Here is a 24,976-nt window from a genome sequence, read left to right on the forward strand (position 1 = left end):
CCACACAATGACACACACACACACACACACACACACACACACACACACACTTAACACCACAGGGATTGAGATGGGCAGGAGCCCTCCCATAATGCAACACACCCAAACACGTACACATAGAACGGCACATACTGTCAAATGCAGTAGATATAACCACGATAAATATTCACGTCATTGTCTATAGTGTGGCGAATCAGGGTTAGTATAGTTAACTAGAACCACAACCATATAAATATTACTTGAGATAAAACCTTATAAAATGAAAATATATATATAAAAACGTAAAAAAAAACCTGCTTTTTTTTGCCCAGAGCCAAATTGCTCAGGCAACATTTCTAGTTTTTATTTCGTTTAACTTGACATACTAAAGAGCTAAAGTTAAAACTTAAAATTAAATATTGAGAACTGTATACTTTTTTTTTTAAATGACACACAAAATAAAAACACAAAAAACTGCTAAAACTAATTTAATATTAAAAGAAAAAGGAAAATATGATAAATTTTTTTAATAAAAACTATAATAGGATCTCAAAGATACTAAAATAACACTGCCGTGAACAAACACAAAGAAAGTATTACTAGTGCATTTTTACTTCACAGAGTTCCCCTGCTTATTGGTTATTAAAAAATGAGTTACCTTGCAAAAACTCTGTTCTTGTTGCCTCTTTCCTTTCCGTACTGTACAGACTGCGCCTCTGTCCGCCCACTGCAAAAAAAGCCAGAACACAGTGTCACTGCCGGCTCTCAAAACTCCATTTGTGCAAGAATCAGAAGAGATAGCTGTACAACAGATGACAAAATGACTTACAGTCGTGACCAAAACTAAAGCAACACAACCAATACATTGCTAATAGGGGCAGGTGATATAGCTAAAATGTATATTTTTCAGCTTTTCCATTAAATTCACTATGATATTTTGATATGTATGCATCTGCAGTTTCAAAACGTTTTATGCAGGCAAAAAACTTAACTTACTGAACATACTTTACTTCACACTTACTTTACTAACTAACTTTACATACTTTACCCAACATACTTCACTTACTTAACATGCTTCACTAACATTACTAACTTTACTAACTAACTTTACACACTTTACTAGCTTTACATACTTTATTAGCTTTAGTTTACACACTTTGCTAACTAACTTTACCTAAATTACTATTACATACTTTACTAACTAACTTTCCTTGCTTTACTCTGAAAATCCATGCCTAATTTGGTGTTTCCAGGCAAAAATGAACACAAATTGCTTGTACATCTTGAATTCAATCGTTTTGTCAACTTATTTTTTTGCTAAACTTTTGAGTTTTGAACCAACTCATTGAATTAATTCAAATTCAAGGAGCAGATTTGCACATTCCCATACTTGCAAGTTGCAAAACAAGGAGAAAATAATTTGCCATTGGTTTTCCAGTATAAAATCTTCAGGGGGAACATCTAGTCCGTAAACTGGAGTTTCAAAATGCCATGGCCTGCTCCTATGTCCACTACATCCCAACAAACAACACAAGAGTTCGAACTCTTCTAACGTTCTCACCTGTAGCGAAACTTGGATCCGAGGGTGAAGTACTGCAGGAAGAGGTTTCTCTCCGGAGGAACGGGCCGCTCCAGTCTGAAGAACGTGTGATGCTCCACGCAGGCCTTCCATAAGTTCTTACAAGCTCTGTAGTTCATCATATTGAAACCCAATAAAGACTCTCTGTTCTCAGTCTGTGAAACAAAATAAGAAAATAAACAGAGAACAGACGGAAGACAAATGAGAAAACAAGTTTGGTGAGCTCAAAGTAGATTTGTGAATGATCCAGTTTAGTATGTAACAATTTCAGTTGTTACCAACCACAATAACATTTTGCAATTTGATTCTAATTTTGTTACTACAGCAAAAATATGAATTCAAATTTAAAAAGTTAAATATTAATTAATTAAATTGTAGTCTTCAATTATTTCTGATTTAAGTAAACCGCAGGAAATAATTAACATAATTAGATACAATAATCAAGTAAAGACAGATTAAATGAAAAACAACACATATGTAATTTCGTACATACCAGTTCTTTTCTTAGTTGTATAAAAAACTGTTTAGATTTAAAAGATATTTTTACAATTTTCAACCTGAAACACAAAAAAGAGAGGGAAGATCAAACAAATGTAAATTTGCATCCACAAGATTTCAGTTGTGTTTATGTCAATGAAATTCCCCATTTCAATCAGATCTAAAGAGAACAGAATTGGTTTTATTATCATTGTTATTATTATTATTAGTATTGTTGTTTGTTTTATGACCCTTATGTACAGCACTTTGGTCAACTACTGTTGTTTTTAAATGTGCTTTAGAAATAAATTAAACTTGAAAATAGAATTCACAGCTAAAATGACACTCACCATGGAAAGTGGTTGACTCGTACCCTGTCCTTATAGACGGAGATGCCGGCAGACAAAACTCCGATGTAAATCTCTGTGTTACAGTGGTCCTGAAATCATCAAGAGTTGGAAACCATAAGGATTCAGTTTCCACGGCAACATCAAAATCATTTTGTTTCAAAGGGCACTTTTGGTATACTTTTGGTATAAGAAGGGATGCTTATACTGGCAACCATTTTGATATCAGCCAATAATGTTAGAGAGATTGAACAGTTAAAACAAACAACAGATCAAAAGAATGACAAAACAATATACTGGTTGAACAAATGATACCTAGAACAACATAATAGTGATGCTAGAAAATACTGCTACTGCTTTCTAATTCAAATTTTCACATTTAACAAATTTTCCATTCAACAAATAGGAGTAGAAACAATAAAAAATTGATATAGAAACTGCCTTATGTGCAATTTAAATGTTTATAAACAACTCTGATTTTGTTTGAATTTTGATTAACAGACAAATTTGATTAATTACTTGATTATTAAATAAACTTTATTTTCAGTTTCGGTTTTCAGCTAAATTAAAACTTATTGGTGTTTTGGTAAATTAATTTCGGTGCATCACTACAATATATAGAATGACCAAACAAATTGATTTATTATATCACAAAAAACAAATAATTTAATTATTAAACTAAAACACACAAAAAAAACACTAAAACACGTCATAAACAAAACACTACAAAAAAAAACCCATTAAAAAGGAAAAAAAAAATAACACACAAAAAAACTAATAAAACACAAAAAACAAACAAAACACTAAAAAACAAACAGAACAAAAATCAGCAAAAAAAAACAAAAAAACATTACAAATAAAACAAAGCACTACAAACAAAAAAAAAACACACAAAAAAAGCTAAAAATAAATAAATAAATAAAACAAAAAACACAAACAAAGCAAAACATGAAAAAAAACAAGGGTGCATCCCTAGGTTTAAGTTCCTTCACCCTTTCAAAGAGCCAGGCTTCCAGTTTCCTCTTGATCTAAGAGAGCAGACTGACTCATTATGTCTACTGGAAACTCAACACAAATCAAAATGAACACCGTTAACTTTCTTAAAATAGTTTGAAAGTTATTCCCAAACTTTTTTTCCAGAATTACAGTTTTGATGATACTGATAAGTTGATAATTTATATAAAAAATATTTCATGTTGTGGAATAAACTTAATAAAATTAACAATAATTAATATATTAATATAATATTAATTATATATTAATAAAAAAATTAACATTTCACATCACACTATAATTTGAAGCATTAAACAATTTTATAGAAAAAAAATTAATGTACCTGTGACTTTTTTATTTTAAAAAAAGGAAAATATTTAGATAACTGACATGCAACTTTATATTTAGTGTTTTATCTCATTTTTCTAAAATAAAAAAAAACTTACCATTAACATTAACTTAACATTTATCTTAACATTATAATTTGAAGCATCAAACAAATTTCTCAAAAAATAAAATAAATGTACTTGCATCTTTTAGTTTTTTCATTTGAGAAAATTGTAGAAAATTGTTTAATGCTACAAATTATAATGTTGAGATGAATCGACTTGACACTTTATTTTTATTGTTTCATTTCAATATTATAATTTGAAGCATTAATTTTGTACAATTTTCAAAAAAAAACAAAAAACACTGACAACAAAGTCACAAGTAGTGTAATCTGAAGAATTAAACAATTTTGTACATTTTTCTCAAAAAACAAACAAACAAAAAAAAACACAAAAGCAAAAAGTCAGAGAACATTTATCTAAACATTATACTGTAAATTGAAGCATTAAACAATTTTGTCAGTTTTTCTCCAAAACATTTAATCACTAAAAATTAAGTGGCAAGTATATTTATCTTAAAATTATAATTTGAAGCATTAAATAATTTAGTAAAATTTTCAAAAAACAAAACAAAATTTTTTTATTAAATGTAAACCGTAAGTACATTTATCTCAACATTATAATTTGAAGAATTAAATTAAATAATTTAGAATTAAATAATTATGTCAGATATTCATTTAAAGGTGGTTTAAGCGATTTCTGGTAGCCAATGTTGACATTTCAAATCACCAAAACAAACACGCCCCTACCCCAAAAGGGTCTTGCCCCTATTTTGATAGCTCCGCCCCACACATACATACGCAACCCAGGCAACGATTAGTTCTGTGAAACAAAGCAAAACCAATGCTACACCGTGTCTACACCGGACGCGAGTGGCGCTCATTATAACTCATTATAATCAGTGATGCTGTCTACACCATAGATATAGGCGTTTTTGAAAAATCGCTTACCCCACCTTTAAACATTAAAATTAACTGTTATTATTAGTATTGTTACATTATTAACTTAAGTCATCACTAAATAGGTAATCTATATGAAAACTAGGCAGAAATGAGTGTGCACAACAAAACCTCAAATAACGCATTATATTTACGCGTTATATTGTATTTACCTTTAAAAAAATTTAAATAAAACGATACAATAACAAAAACCTAATAAAAACAAGAAACTTATGCGATTAGTTATATAATCAAATGTGAAGCTACCAGTAAAGCACACCAGCTGTGGTGAGTGTAACATGACCGGTTACCACAACAGATTGTTAAATATGTAATAAATCTACACTAGACACATTATTCAGCCTTATTACTGGAAATGGATCAGACAGGGACAGGAAAGAGACTAAAGGCAGATCATGAACTATTTGGCAAAGCGTACATTCTTTGTTCATCCTGTGCGGACGGTTATATCACCAGCCAAACAAACATACAGGTCAGAGAGTTTGCAATCAGTTCCTCAAAATCGGCTTCATTCAAACTGACGTGTAAACCATCATGAATGGAAAGTAAGTACTATGATAATGCATTACAGCTTTAACATTTAAAAAAAAAAACGCCTGATTAACAGAAGACCTCATTACAGATTCCTCATATTTATTTGCTATTATTATGCTTTATAGATATTGGCACTGAAAAACCCATAGGACCACTAATTGTTAGTGCATAAATAACCTGTAATACTTTACCCTGAACAGCATAAGAAGCCAGAAGAACTGCAGTATTTTGTGGGCAAGGGAGTCTAGAAGAGAAACAGAAATTAAAGTGTTATATAAAAATGGCTTTTGGAGGAAAAATAAACACTTTTTCATGTATAATGTATAAGCTCACCTGCCACTCAGAATATCCTGCTTCAGTTGCAAAAAGTACAAATACCTGCAACAAATAAATGTCACAAAAAAAGATAGTTAAATCTGTAATAAGCATCCAGACTGAGAAAATGTGTTATTTTTACTATTTACACAGATATAAGTTAAGTTAAATGATTATATGAATTTATATTATTATGTTATATGAATTTTACATGTCATGTGCAGTACTGGGTAGTAACTGATTATATGTAATCTGGATTATATAATCAGATTTAAAAAATGTAGCACTTGTAATTATGTTCCGTTTTAAAATGATCATAATTAGATTACAGTTACTTTTTATGGATTACATGATTAAAAGCATTCACACAATGCATAAGAGCCATGTAAATTAATTTGCAATCCATGCATCTGAATTTGGGGACAAAAGCACTGCTCAGTCAATTATACCATGTATGAGATGAATTACACAAGTTACAAGACTACTATTTGTAAGTAATCTACCCAGCACAGCATACATGTGTAGAAATGTTTTTTTTTTAAAACCTAAACTGTACCTTGTGTACTCTTCCTGTAGTTTACTAGGGTCACTCACGAAAAACTTCACTCTATATCTCAGATTATGTGGAGACAGCCCTAAAAATAAAAAAATATTTACAATCAGAACATTTTATTCTTACACTTCAGATAGAAAAAAAACATTAAAATGTATAAAAAAAAAATAATAAAAAAAAAGACTTACTTTTGAGCTGCTTTCTAATAGGTTTGTTTGGATCCAGCCACCTCTGAAACAGACACGGTCATAACCTAAATTTAGGACACTTTTTACTCAACATTTTCACGATGAACACAGAAACTGCTAAAAATACCAGCTCAGCATTGTGAAAGACACCAAAACTGCTTGTCAATTCAAAACTGAACAACATCAAATGCAATGAATTAAACATTCAACTTGTTTTTATACAAGCAGGAACAGACATCAGCGTTTCAATATGTGACCTGAGAATGAACTTTCCTGTTTGTTACAGACACGGTGTGTGTAGAAACCAAAATAACTGCCAGACTGCTTCAGATTTGCTATAAATAATAAACAAGGTTCATGGGATAATATTTTTACAACTTCTTATCGCTCTTATGCAAAAAAAAAAAAAAAAATTTCAGGTTAACATGTTGTGCTGCTTGAATGAGCAAGGGTTTATGGGTGATCTGTTGCTGACGGTGACAGCAGAGTGACAGGTGAGCGTCTACCTGGCTGTCAGAAGAGTCGTCTGCTAGTTGAAGGCCAAAGTAGTCTCGCTCTGTTAGTTCCAAGTGTTTATACACTATGTCCAACAAGATCCGCCCCTGATCTTGCTTCTACAAGAGACAGAAAGGGTTTGAAACCAGTTCTGGACTGTTATATAAAAACAAAAGAAAACATACTTAAAAGCAAAAAAAAAAAAAAGAAAATATGTTAAAACATAAAAAGAAAACATAAAAGACAAAACACAAACCAAAAGCAAAAGCAAAACACAAAACAAAATACAAACTAATCAAAACCCAAAACTAAACCTAAAATAAAAACCCAAAGCAAACCAGAACAAAACAAACCAAAGCAAATAAAACCAAAATAATCCAAACAAAACCCAAACCAAAAAAAAACAAAAACAAAAACAAAACAAAACAAACCAAACAGAACAACCAAAAGCCAAAATCAAAGCAGAACAAACCAAAACAAAGAACAAAACAAAACCCAAACTCAACCAGAACAAACCAAATCCAACCCAAACCAGAACAAACCAAACCAAAAACCAACAAACCAAACCCAACACAACCAAAACAAAACATACCAAACCAAAAACAAGAAAAGAAAAGAGAAAAGAAAATTAAGTAATGTCTTGTTTGATAATACAATGAATTCAATGATTTACATCTTTATTTCGGACATGGCAACCATGTTTAAGTACCATAGTAATAACATGTTGTTGTTTTATTAAGAATTCTGATAAAAATATAGTATTTCCACAAAAACCACAGGAGATTTTTTAAATTGCATGTTTTTGTGTGCAAATACTGTATGAACAAATGAAAACTTTAGATTCTAATTTGAGGCAGTTTTAATAGACAAACGTTTCCAAGCTAGCTTAACCTTCAGCCCAGACGATCTGTGTAGCATGTATGATCACGACAGCCATGGCCTCAGGACACACTTCTGTCCAACCCAGGAATGTGAAGCATCTGCCTGAAACAGCCACTGTGAGCTGCACGAGGAAAACCAACCCCAGCCGCCACATCGCGTAACTCCAGCTAGCCTCTATTGTACCTCACAGACGGTTGGTCTCCTGTGGTGATTCTTACCGACCTGCCATTTAGCAGACATTTTTCATCTGAGCCGATTTATTCCACACTAACAGCAGTGCTGCAGCTCAGGAGTGAAACGCTGATACAGCAAAAGTGAGACATCAGTTACTTTGCGGTTTGTGGGTCACCTCTACCTGGGATTGAACTCGCAACCTCTAGAAGATCATTATCCACCCAACTCTAAAACGTGTACTCACTGTTTCTGAAAGAACAGTTCAGTCAGAAACAAAAGTCCTGTCAGCATTTATACACTTTTATGTTGTTTTATGTTATCTTCTGTGGAACACAAATTAAGATACTTTGATAAATGTTCAAGCTGCTCTTTAATCTCAGTAGGAAAAACAACATAAACGTGGGCATTTTTGGAGCTTGACACCCATTATGGTAATATGGGAAAGAGCAGCCGAGACATTCAGCAAAATATCTACATTTGTGTTCCACCGAAGAAAGAAAACCATACAATCTAGGAATAGCATGTAAATGAATTTATTATTATTTTTTTTCATTTTTGATTGCTTACTGTGTTTTAAACTACCCTTTTGAGGGAGAAACAACGTACCTCAAGGAGATTTTATGTGGAACTCTTGAAGTTCTCAAAAATGTTCGATGCTTTGATAGGAGGAGCCTGATTCGGCTACCAATCTCACAGTCGAATATTCGCTGAGGTGTTATGATCATGCCATTTTGGCTATATGGGGGTGCTCAAATGTCTGATTTTACATAGAACTACCGGTTTTCTCCCAGAGTTAATATACAGCCTATTAAGATAATGCTGTAAATAAGAATCTGAAAAGAAAGAAGCTTTAAATAAATATTTTAACGTGCGTGAATAAATCCAACCACCCCTATAGATTTAAGTTTCACTTTTCATAATCCGTGACCGACAGAGGAGCATTTTGGCGCAAGGATTTAAAACTTTAACAAGACTCAAATTGACACAGGCAGAGTGAAAGACTGGATTTTTTCGATCAGGTAGGGTACAACAAGTGATTTCAAAACATTTCAGCCTGTTTATATATATTGTGTATATATTATTTATCTCGTATAAGATGCATTTGGTTCTCTCTCTCTCTCTCTCATTCAGCTCTCAATTATACACGTATTTTCACATAGCTATGAGAAGCGTTAAACATGGACACGCGTGCAGTTGCCGTACTGTATTAAAGCCGTTTATCAGAGAAGGGACAGAGCGGTGTGGAATAAAAGTAAATTATGTGAAAACTAATGCGTTTTTTTTAAACTAAGCATTAACACATGTTAGACTGCACCCCATAAACACAATCAAGCTTAGAAAAAAAACATTCAACCACCCCTTTAATAACTATAACTGGGACTGTCATATACATAACATTATAATGAGAACACTATTACAATAAAACGCTGTGAATTTTTAGAGTTTAGTTGCTGTGTTTCTACACGTTGTTGCGTAAAGAACACGTCCACAATAGGAGTTAATTCAGAGCCGCGCAGACACGTTCATGCATTCGGGGCATTTTGTGCAGATAGCCTATAAGTCGTAATATTAATGTTTTGTTGTATAAAAAAACTAAGCGTATTCTATATAAGATAATTGATGAGTTAAATCCCATTGATTAAAAACCTGCTATCAAATACTTCATTCTACTGGTCATCTTCAGCGCACGCAGCTCAAAACAGAAATGCAGATTAACTACTGTCATATACCGAACGTTATAATGAGAGCACTGTTATAAAAAAATGCTAAATAAAAACAACTGCAATCTTATTAAGTTAGTATTGAAGTACTGTTGAATTAAAGCAGATTTTTGCATTTTCTGAAGTGAATGTGAGTGGTGTTGGCCTGCTGCCAGGATCCCAGAGCGTTCTGAGTGGTTGCCAGGGTGTTGCTATGCAGCCACTAAGGCATTCTGATTGGTTTTTAGCATCTTGCTGGAAGGGTTCTGAGTGGTTGTTAAATGGGCAGATGGTTTCTAATTGGCCCAAATCCAAACAAATTCACCCTGTGACCTTCAGTGTAAGTTTATGAGATGTTTTTTTGCCTGTTTTGTTATCCACCAGATGAAAATCTAAGCTCTGATCACTTACAAAACACTCATTCCTCATGATTTTCAAATATGTCACACAAACAATACTGGAGTGTAATACTAAACAAAAATATGCAATAAAATTTGGCCTTCTTTAGGAAAACAACTAGACCTGAGGGTTGATTAGCTTTCTTAAAGGAATAGTTCACCAAAAAGTGAAAATTTACCCACCTTCGGACCATCCAAGGTGTAGATGAGTTTGTTTATTCATGAGAAAAAGATTTGGAGAAATTTAGCATCACATTAGCATTACAATGGATCCTCTGCAGTGAATGGGTGCCGATGATAAAAACATCCAAATAATCCACAAGTAATCCACACAACTCCAGTCCATCAATGAACATCTTATGAAGCAAAAAGTTGCATGTTTGTAAGAAACAAATCCATCATTGAGACGTTTTTAACTTCAAACAGTTGCTTCTGACTCAAATGACTCCATAATCCATAATATTGCTTTCTCCAGTGAACATGTCCATCCTCTTTTGTCCTCTCACATCAAAATTCACTGACATATTTGTTTAGAACTGTTTTGGACCGTTTTCACTTGTAAACGGTACTTGATTTGTGAGTACTTGATTGTTCAGACAAGAGAACGTTTTCACTGGAGGAAGCAATATTATGGATAATGGAATTTACTGTATAACGCAGAATGTCACGAAATTTGCCAAATTTTGGATGAATAAATCAAAAGTAGATCAGTACACTTAAATCAAAATGCAATATGGACTAGTGTCTGTGTCAAAATTAACTTGAAGAAACTGTGACAGAAATATTTTACTGAATGTAATGATAGTACTCATACTAATAATACAATTATTACAACATTATTTTCGAAGCATATTTACCAGAAAAAGTATTTACCAGAAAAATGTAAACACAGTATTTCTGATAAAAAGAAATAAACAAAATAATAATAAAGTAGTTTATTTTTTATAAAATCAATTATTTACAGATGCTTTCGATTATTAAAAATATATAATGAAACCATTAAAATGGAATCCCAAAAATTTATAGAAAACAGAATTTGGTAAAAAAATAAAACTGAAATTCAGAAAAAAAATAAAACTTATTTCATAGGGCCTTGAAAATTTAATTTTTATTAAACTTTTAATAAATTGCTGTTAAATTGTGTAAGTTTCATGATTTAAATTAATTAGACATGCTTTCTGATTAATACCATTAAAACAGAGTATAGAAAATTAAATTGGAAAAAACAGAATTTGGAAAAAAATAAAATAAAATTTGGGAAAAAATAAAACGGATTTCATAGGGCCCTACATTTTAGCAGGAAACAATGGTGTGAAGCTAAAAACTTCTAATGATGGAGCTGTTTATCCCAAACAGGCAGTTTTTCACTTCTCAAGACATTAACTGATGGACTGGAGTGGTGTGGATTACTTGTGAATTATTGTGATGTTTTATCAGCTGTTTGGACTCTCATTCTGACGGCACCCATTCACTGCAGAGGATCCATTGGTGAGCAAGTGATTTAGAAACAAACTCATCTACATGGAACTCATCTACTATTCATTTAAAGAGGTTCAACACACATGAATGACCGTGTGTATACTCACATTGACTCTGAAGGTCTGTACTGTGTTGTCCAGCAGTAAAACGTTACACTCCACCTGCGCGTGCTGTCTCTCTCTGGCCTCCTCCAACACTCCCACATCGTAAGATCTGCCAGCAGGCAACCGGAAGCGTGCGGTCATTACGGTCCCCACTCCGTCTGCAAAACACACAGAGGCTAAAGGTCACCAACAGGGTCACCTGGCCAGCACTGCACCACGGTAAACGTTATTAAGCATTGTAAAACACACATACACACACTAGCCCATGTGATCCTATGGCAAACATCATTCACAAACATTTGTTTGTACTCCATCTAAAAGTTCCTGTAAAAAGCTATATAGCGAGCAGGGGAAATATGTTCAGTAGATTTTAGCTTTCAGGTTCTACTCGAAGAAACGAGAGAGTAAAAATCAAAACGCAGCACTTAGAAATTAGTCTGTCAATTGAACAAAACCCATAAAGGAAACAGAGTTCAGGGTTGGTGTCAAGATAATTCAGATTCATACAACTCACGACTCAAGGAAATTGCTTAATATATTTACTTTTTTTTCTGAGAGAAAAACTAATTCTGCTTCTAAAACTACTGACATTCATCCTGTAAAATTGAACTCTTTCATTCAAGGTTTTAGTGATACTAAACGCTCTTCTCAAAGCAAAAAAGGTATTTTTCGGCCAGCTCTCAGATTCCTCAAGACAATCAGCCCACTGAAGGGTCCCTCAAAAGACACCTTGTTGAAAACCCATTTATATTAGAAAAGATTGAGTAATTCCAATCAGACACACAAAGACGGAAGAATTTCTACAAATCAGAACACTATGAATCTTCCTTTGAACTCCTAGCAAAAAGAGATGTAGCATTGTACAGCCACAATCTCCCAAACCTCCCAAATGTAGTTTCGGACTGATTCTATCATCAGTGATAACAGAGACACAACAAAAATGCACTTTAACATGACAATTAACGATGCTGACGTATACATGACAAGCAAAAAAGAGAAAATACTGCAAAATATTATCTATGCTAACAATGTTGATGCTAATTATGAACACTGGTAAACAGAAGCGCTTTGCTTGCAGGTTCATTAACTCCAAACACATCTTATACATATATAATTAATCAGATAAATACACAACAAATGTCATATTATAATTTTCTTCTGCACATAATGTTGTGAACGCACAATTGAACTGAAGCTAAGTTACATGCTAGTCAGAATATGCTATGAAAGTCAAGCTATGAATGTGCACTTTCTGTAACAGTGCACTAAAAAACATGCAATAAGACAGAACATAAAAATAAACTATATATAATTTTTTCTTTTTTTTTTAAGTTTCAGTTTCCAGATTTCGGTCAAATGACGTGCTTCAACTGTGTCAGCATCTATGACCAAAAATGGATGAAGAGCATAAAGAGTTCAGTTACCTAGTAACCCAAATTTGACTTCCAGTTTTGGTTTTCAGCTGAAATTAAAACATAAATTTAGTTTTCTGTGTTTTGGTACAAAAATTATAATAATAATAATTTTGGCGAATCACTAAAAATTGACCAAAATGATTGAATATGACATGCCAAACTCCTGACTAAATCTAAAGGATATTATGGTCAAAAGACAAAAAGAAAGCCTAAAACTAAAAAACTGTGTAAAAATTTAAAGGAACACTCCACTATTTTTGAAAATAGGCTCATTTTCCAACTCCCCTAAAGTTAAACAGTTGAGTTTTACCATTTTCGAATCCATTCAGCCGATCTCCGGGTCTGTCGGTAGCACTTTTAGCTGCAGCTTAGCATAGATCATTGAATCTGATTAGACCGTTAGCATCTCGCTCAAAAAAGACCAAAGAGTTTCTATATTTTTCCTATTTAAAACGTGACTCTTCTGTAGTTACATCGTGTACTAAGACCGACGGAAAATGAAAAGTTGCGATTTTCTAGGCCGATATGGTTAGGAACTATGCAAACGGTAAAACTCAACTGTTTAACTCTAGGGGAGTTGGAAAATGAGCGTATTTTCAAAAATAGAGGAGTGTTCCTTTAACTCTGGATAAGACAATCAAGACACTTCAGCTTTATGCATTTCACTCTAGAGTCTAGACTAGAGAAACTCACAGTAGTATATCGGACGGCCCATTGTAAAATCTCAAGACTTTATAGCACCCATTCTAAAATGGTTTAGCTTTAGACAACCCACTCTGGACTCTTAAAGCAGGATATCTACAGCCAAAGACGCTAGATTGGTTGGCGCAGAATCAAAGACCTGACAGTAAGTCTCCTACTAGATCTAAAAACTCTAACGCTAGGGACTCACTGTAGGGTCTCAGCCTCGACACAACCCAATCTAGAGTCTTTGTTTCTTGTTATTCGATAGACCCTATTCAATCACACTGCATTCATATGTGTTGTAACCACAACCTGGGAGAAAACGACCATATCTGTCCACAGGTCAGCTCACGGCGAGCAGGTTATGAGCTTATGTGATGTCGTATACAAAGTCTCCTTCCAATAACACTGGCTTAACACATTCGCAACACGTTTACTGGTGCTAAGGTCAGGGAAGAGGGTGACTAGACTACCATTCACTAGTTGTACTAAGTACTTAAAGGGTACTCACCCTTGTTTAAACCTGGAACACAAAACGAGATGCTTAAAAAAGTTACTGTTTTTGGGGTGTTTGTTTTGTATTTACAATGAAAATCAATGGGGTCCAAACAAAAACCCACTGGACCCCACTGACTTCCATTGTAAGGACAGAAAACTAAACATTAAGACCTTTTTCAAAATATCTTCTTCCGTGTTTCACAGAAGAACAAATTCATACAGGGTTGGAAAGACATGTCATTTTTGGGGGTGAACTATAGTTTTTACAAACGAAGCAGACAAAAATGTATCTTTTTCTTTACAATTCACCAAGCTTTCTCTTCCACTTTGAAATGGCATTTGCATCATTTATCATTCACAGTTGCAGGCGTAGTTTATTTTTACATTTTTTTAGTGGTTTCTAAAAATGGACTCACACAAGTTTCTTTACACATGTTCATGCTATACGAAACAAGCTCCCATAACACTAAAATGCAGCTGCGTAAACAACATGGGGTCAGAGCTCGTGACCTGTAGGAACAAACATGCGACCTTTCTGAACGGTCACAGTTGCTTATTCAAACTCCCCCACCCAACTAATTACAACCATTAATCTACGACACAATCTACATGGAAAGGTGCTGTTAGTCAAAAGGAGCCATCAATAACAAATGCGTTTGAGCATACTTAAACTTTTGACATCCGTTTGACTAAATTTATATCAGTGTACCTTTACAAAGCAAGTCTTTCGAGACAAAAGCATCACTGTTTAGGATCTCTTCAACACTATCGTGATGATGAATAATGAAAAGATATGACGTAAAAAAGATTTTCAATCATAAGATCTCAAAAACACAAATCAGTCCTAAATATAACATTCACATCTGATACTTACATCAGCACAGCCTTATTTGTCCTGCGTATCTATGCAGAAAGGTCAATCTCTTTGTATAACTTGCTAAACTGTGATGTGTGTGTGCGAGAGAGAGTGTGTGTGGTGGAACATTTCTCTTCTGTAGAAGTTTCCCCCGGATGTCATCGAACACCACAAACACCGAAACACTTACAATTTTCCGTTGAGTGGGGTTCAGACCACCAACACCTCAGAAGATCTCAGACAGTGGGGTTACAAAATAAGTTTATCCTCCACCCCCCAAAAAACTTTTGGTCAGCCCCCTAAACCAATATTTCCATCTTTCTCTCTAAGATATAGAAGCCATTATAACCTATAAAGCATCATAAGCTACAGAGGTTCTCAAGTAGTGTTCTGATGAACATCAACAGAAAATCCTAATGCTGAATAATATTAATAATAATATATAAAATAACAAATTAATTAAAAACTAACTATGTAATTGTGCATAGTTAAGATTTCAAAATAAATTAATCATTTTAATTTATAATAAAAAACTATTCCCATATGTTGTGCTGTTGACGTCAAAAGCATGTGTTCAGTCACACTTTATGACATTTTACAACAAATTTACTTGGTAATATGGCCAATACTAAAGATGTATCCCCCTATTTATTCCATGCATTAGTCTGGTAAATCACATTTCTGTTGTCATTTATGCACTTACAAAACTGTCAATATTCCAATTCAGTCAAATTTTGTGTCTTATTGGACGTATGCAGTTCACTGTATTCTGAACACATTTCAATGCTCAGTTTTAACAGCCCTCTACACACACCTTGGCAATAAAATCGCCATTGGCTAGTAAATTGTTTAGTTTACTCGGCAGACTGATATACTATTTAATATTGTATATATAAAAGCTTATGTTTGTACAATGGCACAGCTTTTTAAATATCTGAAAGTACACTCTTAACATCAGTCAGTCAAGCATTATAATTATGATAATCAAGCATTATTTAATGATTGAACTTTAGTAATTAGAATTAAAACTTGGTAACCATGTATGAATGCATTTTTCTCATTTTAACTGAACTTAGGAACTTTTTAACTATGTTTTAACTTAACAAAATTCCACTACTAATAACAATATAAAAAGCACTAAGGATTAATGAGCTGCTGGGTTCACGAATATTAATGACGTTGTCTGCGTTCGCTCGAACTGATTTGCTGAAATTAAAACCGGGACGATAATAGGTGAGCGCCAGCCAATGAGATTGCCGTTTGCGCATTAGTTCCGCCCCCTAACGAAGAAACCGGCAGTATCTTATGGTTGTTCTTAAAAGCTGAAGAATTCCAAATGAACTCTGTTATTTTGACAGGAAAATAGAACAAAGAATATTGTTTACATGTAGCGTGTCAATTCTGCATGCTATGTAAGACTCTTTCGCTCTCTCTCTCTCTCTCTTTACATGTGTGAGAAACAGTGCTATCAGCAAAGCGACGGCGAGTCATGCGCCTTTACACTAGAGTTTACGGTACGTCAAATACAGGTACACTGCGCATCCATTGAGATGAATTGAAAAATAGCACAGATCGCTTGATGGAGAGTGAAACTCTGAAGCGCTCAGTCAGAGTGTTCGGCGACTGAAAATATACCTGTGCTAAACTTATACTTAGCCTCCAACTCACACACTGGCGAGTAAAATCTAAGAATTTATTAGCCAATGGCTAATGTTAGACATCATTTAGTCACCCAGAGTGAAGATTTAGTCGCATATGCGAGTGATTTACATTTTACAAGTTAACTTTACAAGTAAAAATGTACAAATATATAAGTAAGCTCAATGGTTTTCAACTGGTTTTGTTTCAGGATAGAGATCTTTCATTGGATGTCAAGTGGCAGTCCAAAAAAGTACTTTTCAAGCCACTGTTGGACCTTACAAGTGACATTTTACAAGTAAAACTACATGCATTCTTTAAAACATTACAAGTAATTTTTTAACAATTGCATGCATACTTAAAATTTTGCTTGTAAACATCCAATGCAGATCTTGCATTTAACATCAAGCAGCAGCTCAAACAGTACCTTATAAGGCACTGTTGAACCTTACAAGAAACACTTTACAAGTAAAACTACATGCATTCTTTAAAACATTACAAGTAATTTTTTAACAATTGCATGCATACTTAAAATTTTGCTTGTAAACATCCAATGCAGATCTTGCATTTAACATCAAGCAGCAGCTCAAACAGTACCTTATAAGGCACTGTTGAACCTTACAAGAAACACTTTACAAGTAAAACTACATGCATTCTTTAAAACATTACAAGTAATTTTTTAACAATTGCATGCATACTTAAAATTTTGCTTGTAAACATCCAATGCAGATCTTGCATTTAACATCAAGCAGCAGCTCAAACAGTACCTTATAAGGCACTGTTGAACCTTACAAGAAACACTTTACAAGTAAAACTACATGCATTCTTTAAAACATTACAAGTAATTTTTTAACAATTGCATGCATACTTAAAATTTTGCTTGTAAACATCCAATGCAGATCTTGCATTTAACATCAAGCAGCAGCTCAAACAGTACCTTATAAGGCACTGTTGAACCTTACAAGAAACACTTTACAAGTAAAACTACATGCATTCTTTAAAACATTACAAGTAATTTTTTAACAATTGCATGCATACTTAAAATTTTGCTTGTAAACATCCAATGCAGATCTTGCATTTAACATCAAGCAGCAGCTCAAACAGTACCTTATAAGGCACTGTTGAACCTTACAAGAAACACTTTACAAGTAAAACTACATGCATTCTTTAAAACATTACAAGTAATTTTTTAACAATTGCATGCATACTTAAAATTTTGCTTGTAAACATCCAATGCAGATCTTGCATTTAACATCAAGCAGCAGCTCAAACAGTACCTTATAAGGCACTGTTGAACCTTACAAGAAACACTTTACAAGTAAAACTACATGCATTCTTTAAAACATTACAAGTAATTTTTTAACAATTGCATGCATACTTAAAATTTTGCTTGTAAACATCCAATGCAGACACAACCCAATCTAGAGTCTTTGTTTCTTGTTATTCGATAGACCCTATTCAATCACACTGCATTCATATGTGTTGTAACCACAACCTGGGAGAAAACGACCATATCTGTCCACAGGTCAGCTCACGGCGAGCAGGTTATGAGCTTATGTGATGTCGTATACAAAGTCTCCTTCCAATAACACTGGCTTAACACATTCGCAACACGTTTACTGGTGCTAAGGTCAGGGAAGAGGGTGACTAGACTACCATTCACTAGTTGTACTAAGTACTTAAAGGGTACTCACCCTTGTTTAAACCTGGAACACAAAACGAGATGCTTAAAAAAGTTACTGTTTTTGGGGTGTTTGTTTTGTATTTACAATGAAAATCAATGGGGTCCAAACAAAAACCCACTGGACCCCACTGACTTCCATTGTAAGGACAGAAAACTAAACATTAAGACCTTTTTCAAAATATCTTCTTCCGTGTTTCACAGAAGAACAAATTCATACAGGGTTGGAAAGACATGTCATTTTTGGGGGTGAACTATAGTTTTTACAAACGAAGCAGACAAAAATGTATCTTTTTCTTTACAATTCACCAAGCTTTCTCTTCCACTTTGAAATGGCATTTGCATCATTTATCATTCACAGTTGCAGGCGTAGTTTATTTTTACATTTTTTTAGTGGTTTCTAAAAATGGACTCACACAAGTTTCTTTACACATGTTCATGCTATACGAAACAAGCTCCCATAACACTAAAATGCAGCTGCGTAAACAACATGGGGTCAGAGCTCGTGACCTGTAGGAACAAACATGCGACCTTTCTGAACGGTCACAGTTGCTTATTCAAACTCCCCCACCCAACTAATTACAACCATTAATCTACGACACAATCTACATGGAAAGGTGCTGTTAGTCAAAAGGAGCCATCAATAACAAATGCGTTTGAGCATACTTAAACTTTTGACATCCGTTTGACTAAATTTATATCAGTGTACCTTTACAAAGCAAGTCTTTCGAGACAAAAGCATCACTGTTTAGGATCTCTTCAACACTATCGTGATGATGAATAATGAAAAGATATGACGTAAAAAAGATTTTCAATCATAAGATCTCAAAAACACAAATCAGTCCTAAATATAACATTCACATCTGATACTTACATCAGCACAGCCTTATTTGTCCTGCGTATCTATGCAGAAAGGTCAATCTCTTTGTATAACTTGCTAAACTGTGATGTGTGTGTGCGAGAGAGAGTGTGTGTGGTGGAACATTTCTCTTCTGTAGAAGTTTCCCCCGGATGTCATCGAACACCACAAACACCGAAACACTTACAATTTTCCGTTGAGTGGGGTTCAGACCACCAACACCTCAGAAGATCTCAGACAGTGGGGTTACAAAATAAGTTTATCCTCCACCCCCCAAAAAACTTTTGGTCAGCCCCCTAAACCAATATTTCCATCTTTCTCTCTAAGATATAGAAGCCATTATAACCTATAAAGCATCATAAGCTACAGAGGTTCTCAAGTAGTGTTCTGATGAACATCAACAGAAAATCCTAATGCTGAATAATATTAATAATAATATATAAAATAACAAATTAATTAAAAACTAACTATGTAATTGTGCATAGTTAAGATTTCAAAATAAATTAATCATTTTAATTTATAATAAAAAACTATTCCCATATGTTGTGCTGTTGACGTCAAAAGCATGTGTTCAGTCACACTTTATGACATTTTACAACAAATTTACTTGGTAATATGGCCAATACTAAAGATGTATCCCCCTATTTATTCCATGCATTAGTCTGGTAAATCACATTTCTGTTGTCATTTATGCACTTACAAAACTGTCAATATTCCAATTCAGTCAAATTTTGTGTCTTATTGGACGTATGCAGTTCACTGTATTCTGAACACATTTCAATGCTCAGTTTTAACAGCCCTCTACACACACCTTGGCAATAAAATCGCCATTGGCTAGTAAATTGTTTAGTTTACTCGGCAGACTGATATACTATTTAATATTGTATATATAAAAGCTTATGTTTGTACAATGGCACAGCTTTTTAAATATCTGAAAGTACACTCTTAACATCAGTCAGTCAAGCATTATAATTATGATAATCAAGCATTATTTAATGATTGAACTTTAGTAATTAGAATTAAAACTTGGTAACCATGTATGAATGCATTTTTCTCATTTTAACTGAACTTAGGAACTTTTTAACTATGTTTTAACTTAACAAAATTCCACTACTAATAACAATATAAAAAGCACTAAGGATTAATGAGCTGCTGGGTTCACGAATATTAATGACGTTGTCTGCGTTCGCTCGAACTGATTTGCTGAAATTAAAACCGGGACGATAATAGGTGAGCGCCAGCCAATGAGATTGCCGTTTGCGCATTAGTTCCGCCCCCTAACGAAGAAACCGGCAGTATCTTATGGTTGTTCTTAAAAGCTGAAGAATTCCAAATGAACTCTGTTATTTTGACAGGAAAATAGAACAAAGAATATTGTTTACATGTAGCGTGTCAATTCTGCATGCTATGTAAGACTCTTTCGCTCTCTCTCTTTACATGTGTGAGAAACAGTGCTATCAGCAAAGCGACGGCGAGTCATGCGCCTTTACACTAGAGTTTACGGTACGTCAAATACAGGTACACTGCGCATCCATTGAGATGAATTGAAAAATAGCACAGATCGCTTGATGGAGAGTGAAACTCTGAAGCGCTCAGTCAGAGTGTTCGGCGACTGAAAATATACCTGTGCTAAACTTATACTTAGCCTCCAACTCACACACTGGCGAGTAAAATCTAAGAATTTATTAGCCAATGGCTAATGTTAGACATCATTTAGTCACCCAGAGTGAAGATTTAGTCGCATATGCGAGTGATTTACATTTTACAAGTTAACTTTACAAGTAAAAATGTACAAATATATAAGTAAGCTCAATGGTTTTCAACTGGTTTTGTTTCAGGATAGAGATCTTTCATTGGACGTCAAGTGGCAGTCCAAAAAAGTACTTTTCAAGCCACTGTTGGACCTTACAAGTGACATTTTACAAGTAAAACTACATGCATTCTTTAAAACATTACAAGTAATTTTTTTACAATTGTATGCATACTTAAATTTTTGCTTGTAAACATCCAATGCAGATCTTGCATTTAACATCAAGCAGCAGCTCAAACAGTACCTTATAAGGCACTGTTGAACCTTACAAGAAACACTTTACAAGTAAAACTACATGCATTCTTTAAAACATTACAAGTAATTTTTTAACAATTGCATGCATACTTAAAATTTTCCTTGTCAATGCCAAATGCAGATCTTGCAAAGAATGTCAAGTGGCAGCCCAAGATAGTTCTTAACAAGATACTGCTGGACCTTGCGAGTAAAATTCTACAAGTAAAATTAGATGCATTCTTAAAATCCTACAAGTCATTTTTATTTTACATTTTATGCATACTGAAAATTTTGCTTTTAAATGTCCAAAGCAAATCTTGCATTGAACGTCAAGTGGCAGCCCAAGATAGTTCTTAACAAGATACTGCTGGACCTTGCGAGTAAAATTCTACAAGTAAAATTAGATGCATTCTTAAAATCCTACAAGTCATTTTTGTTTTATATTTTATGCATACATAACATATTGTTTGTAAATGTCCAAAGAAAGTCTTGCATTGAACGTCAATTGGCAGCCCAAAACAGAACTTGCAAGATACTTTTGGACCTGCCAAGCAAAATTGCATGCATTCTTAAAATTTTACAAGTAAATATATGTATAAAAATATTTTTTTATTTTTTTACAATTGCATGCATACTTAAAATTTGGCCTGTAAATGTTGAATGCAAGATCAGCATTAGATGTCAAGTGGACGCCTAAAACATTTTAACACCAGGACATTACAAGTAACATTTTACAAGTAAAAATGCACGCTTATCTATAAAACTACAAGTATTTTTTACGATTGCATGCATACCTAAAATCTCAGTCCAGAAGAAAAACCAGTCATGAACCCCTGAGCTAGACCATGAGAAGACAAAGATGCTAAAAGCCCAACAGGCTGTCATTCATTCATTCTTTCATTCATTCATTCATTCACGTGACACATTATCCATCCAAGTTACCTATTCCACCTGAACCAAAGCCAGCTTCATAGAAACATCCAACCCTACTGCAATAAAAACCACAGTTGCACGACACGTCAATTTTCTCATGAAAAAGGGCTTTGTGGACGAAACCACACATCCAGATCTGCCATTACAGTCTGTTGAAAAATGCGCACTTACACACACGCTCACACACCAGGGGGACAGAACAGGAGATGATGTCACCGACTCAACCAGGGGAGATGCGTAGTGCACAGAAAACAATTAGAACAAACCTTATGGTCATACATTGCACTAATATAAGGTCCTCTCTGGATCAAACTGTATGCAAGCAGATTATTTGCATGCAAAGGATGAGAGCGGAGGTTATGTAATGATGTGGCAGAGAAAATAAGGCACAATGGGGAGCAGCTGAGATGTACAGATGTGACATAAACCTTAAATAAACACAAAAGCTCTCATGCATCTCACATGACAGCTGAAGGATCTCGAAAAGAGGGCATTGAGAGGGTTGCCAGGTATCAGAACAGAACGAAACACTATGCATGCAATCCATGTTGCCCGGCTGCACAAATCACAGACACTGCATGCATTTTTGGGCATCATATGGATGGATTATCTTGTCATGCAGCAGAAATTAAACCCTGGAGGTTACATAAAGGCATATGCATGGCGTCCGAAGCAACCTGTCCCTAAAATCAGCGTGCAAGGTGAATGCACGTTTTATGCCTCTGTCTGTGCATCATGTCAGGGATCTGGAAGCTTGCATTGGCTGGTTTGGTTGCTATGCAATGGGATAAAAAAAGGAAGACAGGGCATGCATGCATGCATGAATGGTGACACCAATACAGAAATACAACCATAAAGCATGCTTACCTTCATATACAGGTCTAGGAGAGTCCAGTGAATTGAAGATGATCTTGAATTATGATGAAAGGAGAATAGGAGGGGGGAGAGGACAAAACAGCAGCTCATCTGCAGGAAAATAACCACATTGCTGTAGATGTTCACATTACATTCAATTCAAGGGGCCTTTGGCACAGTAATAAATAATATTTCCAAAACGGGAACGCAATCCTGGCTTCTTCTCGGGTGCGGTGCATTAAATAAAAGCCTCAGACGCAATTGCAATCATCTCTGTGGCTGCTGGCCGGGTTTAGCTCTATAATCCCGCATATGTCTCTGTATTGCTGCTACTGGCTGCTGCGGCTGCAACGTGCAGCGTTAACATGGCGCAACCGCTCACGCCCCGCCTACATTCTCATAGGTCGGTCGTGGGGGCGTGGTCGAACCGCGGGGGCGGGGCCTGGAATGCACAGATAAGTTCAGTTCTTACTCGAGAACTATTGATAGATAGATAGATAGATAGATAGATAGATAGATTATTGTCATTTGTATAAATTTACTTTAAAACAGGCTAAATTGATCATTTTATTTTGTCAGATTAAAATGTGTGGTGGAATATCATAGATATCCCACATATTTTACAAACTAGCCCCTACATTATTAACATCACCAGCTTCTGGCCCAAGCGCTCGTGTGTGTGTTTGTAGCTCCATCTACTGGAGAGGATCTAAAGTTATACAAGTCTCATTTCCAAGGTGCGACCTGAATCTGCACCTCAAACACAATTACATCACATTAACACTTTATAGACGACAGCAACTCTAGACAAACGAGTCTAGAAGGTTCTAGCGGCTCCGCTGATCGCCGGAAGCAGCTCTAGATGACAATTAGAACACTGGAGGGGCTTCGAGAGAAAGCCTGTCTGTTACTAGGCAACCATTATGAAGTCATTAGTGATTCTAGAACACATCACCGCTACAGATCAGTTTCCAGCATATTCTGCTGTAGTAAATTACAGAATTTGTTTGTGTACAAATGAGCCGGAAACCAAAATGTCTCTTATCTTTAGCTGAAGGAGCGTGGGATGTGAAACATGCATATAATTTTCAGTCGAATCACAGCATCAGCCCGTCAGTTCGAAATGGATGCGTTTTGATGGATTTAAAACCCATGTCAGATTTGAAATTCGATTTTTATATTCACAATATAATATCATGACTGTTATTAAAAAGTAGCCTTTTTTTTTTTTTTTTTTTTAACATAAATCAGTTTTTTTTTTGAGAAATAGCATGGAAGTTCCTTAGGCTAGTAAATACCCTGGTACATGATTTTTTTTTTCACCATGATACTGTACACTGCATCTAAAGTCCTATCAACAAGCCTGAACACTTAAAATTATTGACAGGCGTAGAGCGTTTTTTATGGGTAATGTGCACTATGTGTACTAAATATTGATTTATATTTATAAATATTTATATCATTTAATTTGTTATTTTTGTCCAATACAATACAGTATGTAGTCTATTTAAAATATGTTCCATTCCCTCTTTTAAATACCCACTTTATACAGTTGTTTAATTATTTATTCGAAATTCTTGCTACATTTTTCATTTATTTGTCTAATAAAATGAGTAAAACGAATGTATAAAGCAATATTAACATTAATACTTATGCACTCTTTGAAATAAGGAATTGACTCATGCGAGGGTTTCCAAACTGAGCTCTGACAGTGGAACGTACCAAAACCGAGAGGAAGAGGGGTGACGAACTATCTGTTTTTCACATTTATTCTTAATATTTATATCTAAATTTTGTTTCATCCATTTTGACCGAATAAAATGTGTTAAAATAATCAAAATCACAAATATATATCGTGAAGTCTTTTAAATAAGTGTGATATTTGTCAAAGAGCTGGCCAGTTTCCCCCTGCCAGCGCTGTAAGTCAGTGTAAACTAACAGTGAACGCTCTCGAGAGGTGTGAGGAAC

The 24,976-nt window shown here is 34.5% G+C and overlaps 1 protein-coding gene across 1 annotated transcript in view; it reads right to left on the minus strand.

Annotated features, from left to right (window-relative positions):
* LOC107745994 (tyrosine-protein phosphatase non-receptor type 4-like) overlaps nucleotides 1–23,358 on the minus strand; it is a 39,839-nt gene extending 16,481 nt beyond the window's left edge. Inside the window, exons 1-11 of the mRNA XM_016560024.1 lie at nucleotides 23,021–23,358; nucleotides 11,549–11,703; nucleotides 6,820–6,927; nucleotides 6,314–6,356; nucleotides 6,129–6,207; nucleotides 5,591–5,635; nucleotides 5,435–5,501; nucleotides 2,386–2,474; nucleotides 2,052–2,115; nucleotides 1,541–1,713; nucleotides 638–706 (exon numbers count right to left, since the gene is read on the minus strand). Of these exons, the coding sequence (XP_016415510.1) occupies nucleotides 638–706; nucleotides 1,541–1,713; nucleotides 2,052–2,115; nucleotides 2,386–2,474; nucleotides 5,435–5,501; nucleotides 5,591–5,635; nucleotides 6,129–6,207; nucleotides 6,314–6,356; nucleotides 6,820–6,927; nucleotides 11,549–11,686 (875 nt within the window). The 5' untranslated portion in view covers nucleotides 11,687–11,703; nucleotides 23,021–23,358. The remainder of the gene's footprint in view (nucleotides 1–637; nucleotides 707–1,540; nucleotides 1,714–2,051; nucleotides 2,116–2,385; nucleotides 2,475–5,434; nucleotides 5,502–5,590; nucleotides 5,636–6,128; nucleotides 6,208–6,313; nucleotides 6,357–6,819; nucleotides 6,928–11,548; nucleotides 11,704–23,020) is intronic.
* Nucleotides 23,359–24,976: the final 1,618 nt, after the last annotated feature.

This window comes from Sinocyclocheilus rhinocerous, unplaced genomic scaffold, assembly GCF_001515625.1.
Source record: "Sinocyclocheilus rhinocerous isolate Xijiao unplaced genomic scaffold, SAMN03320098_v1.1 scaffold1339, whole genome shotgun sequence".
Classification (NCBI taxonomy): Eukaryota; Metazoa; Chordata; class Actinopteri; order Cypriniformes; family Cyprinidae; genus Sinocyclocheilus; species Sinocyclocheilus rhinocerous.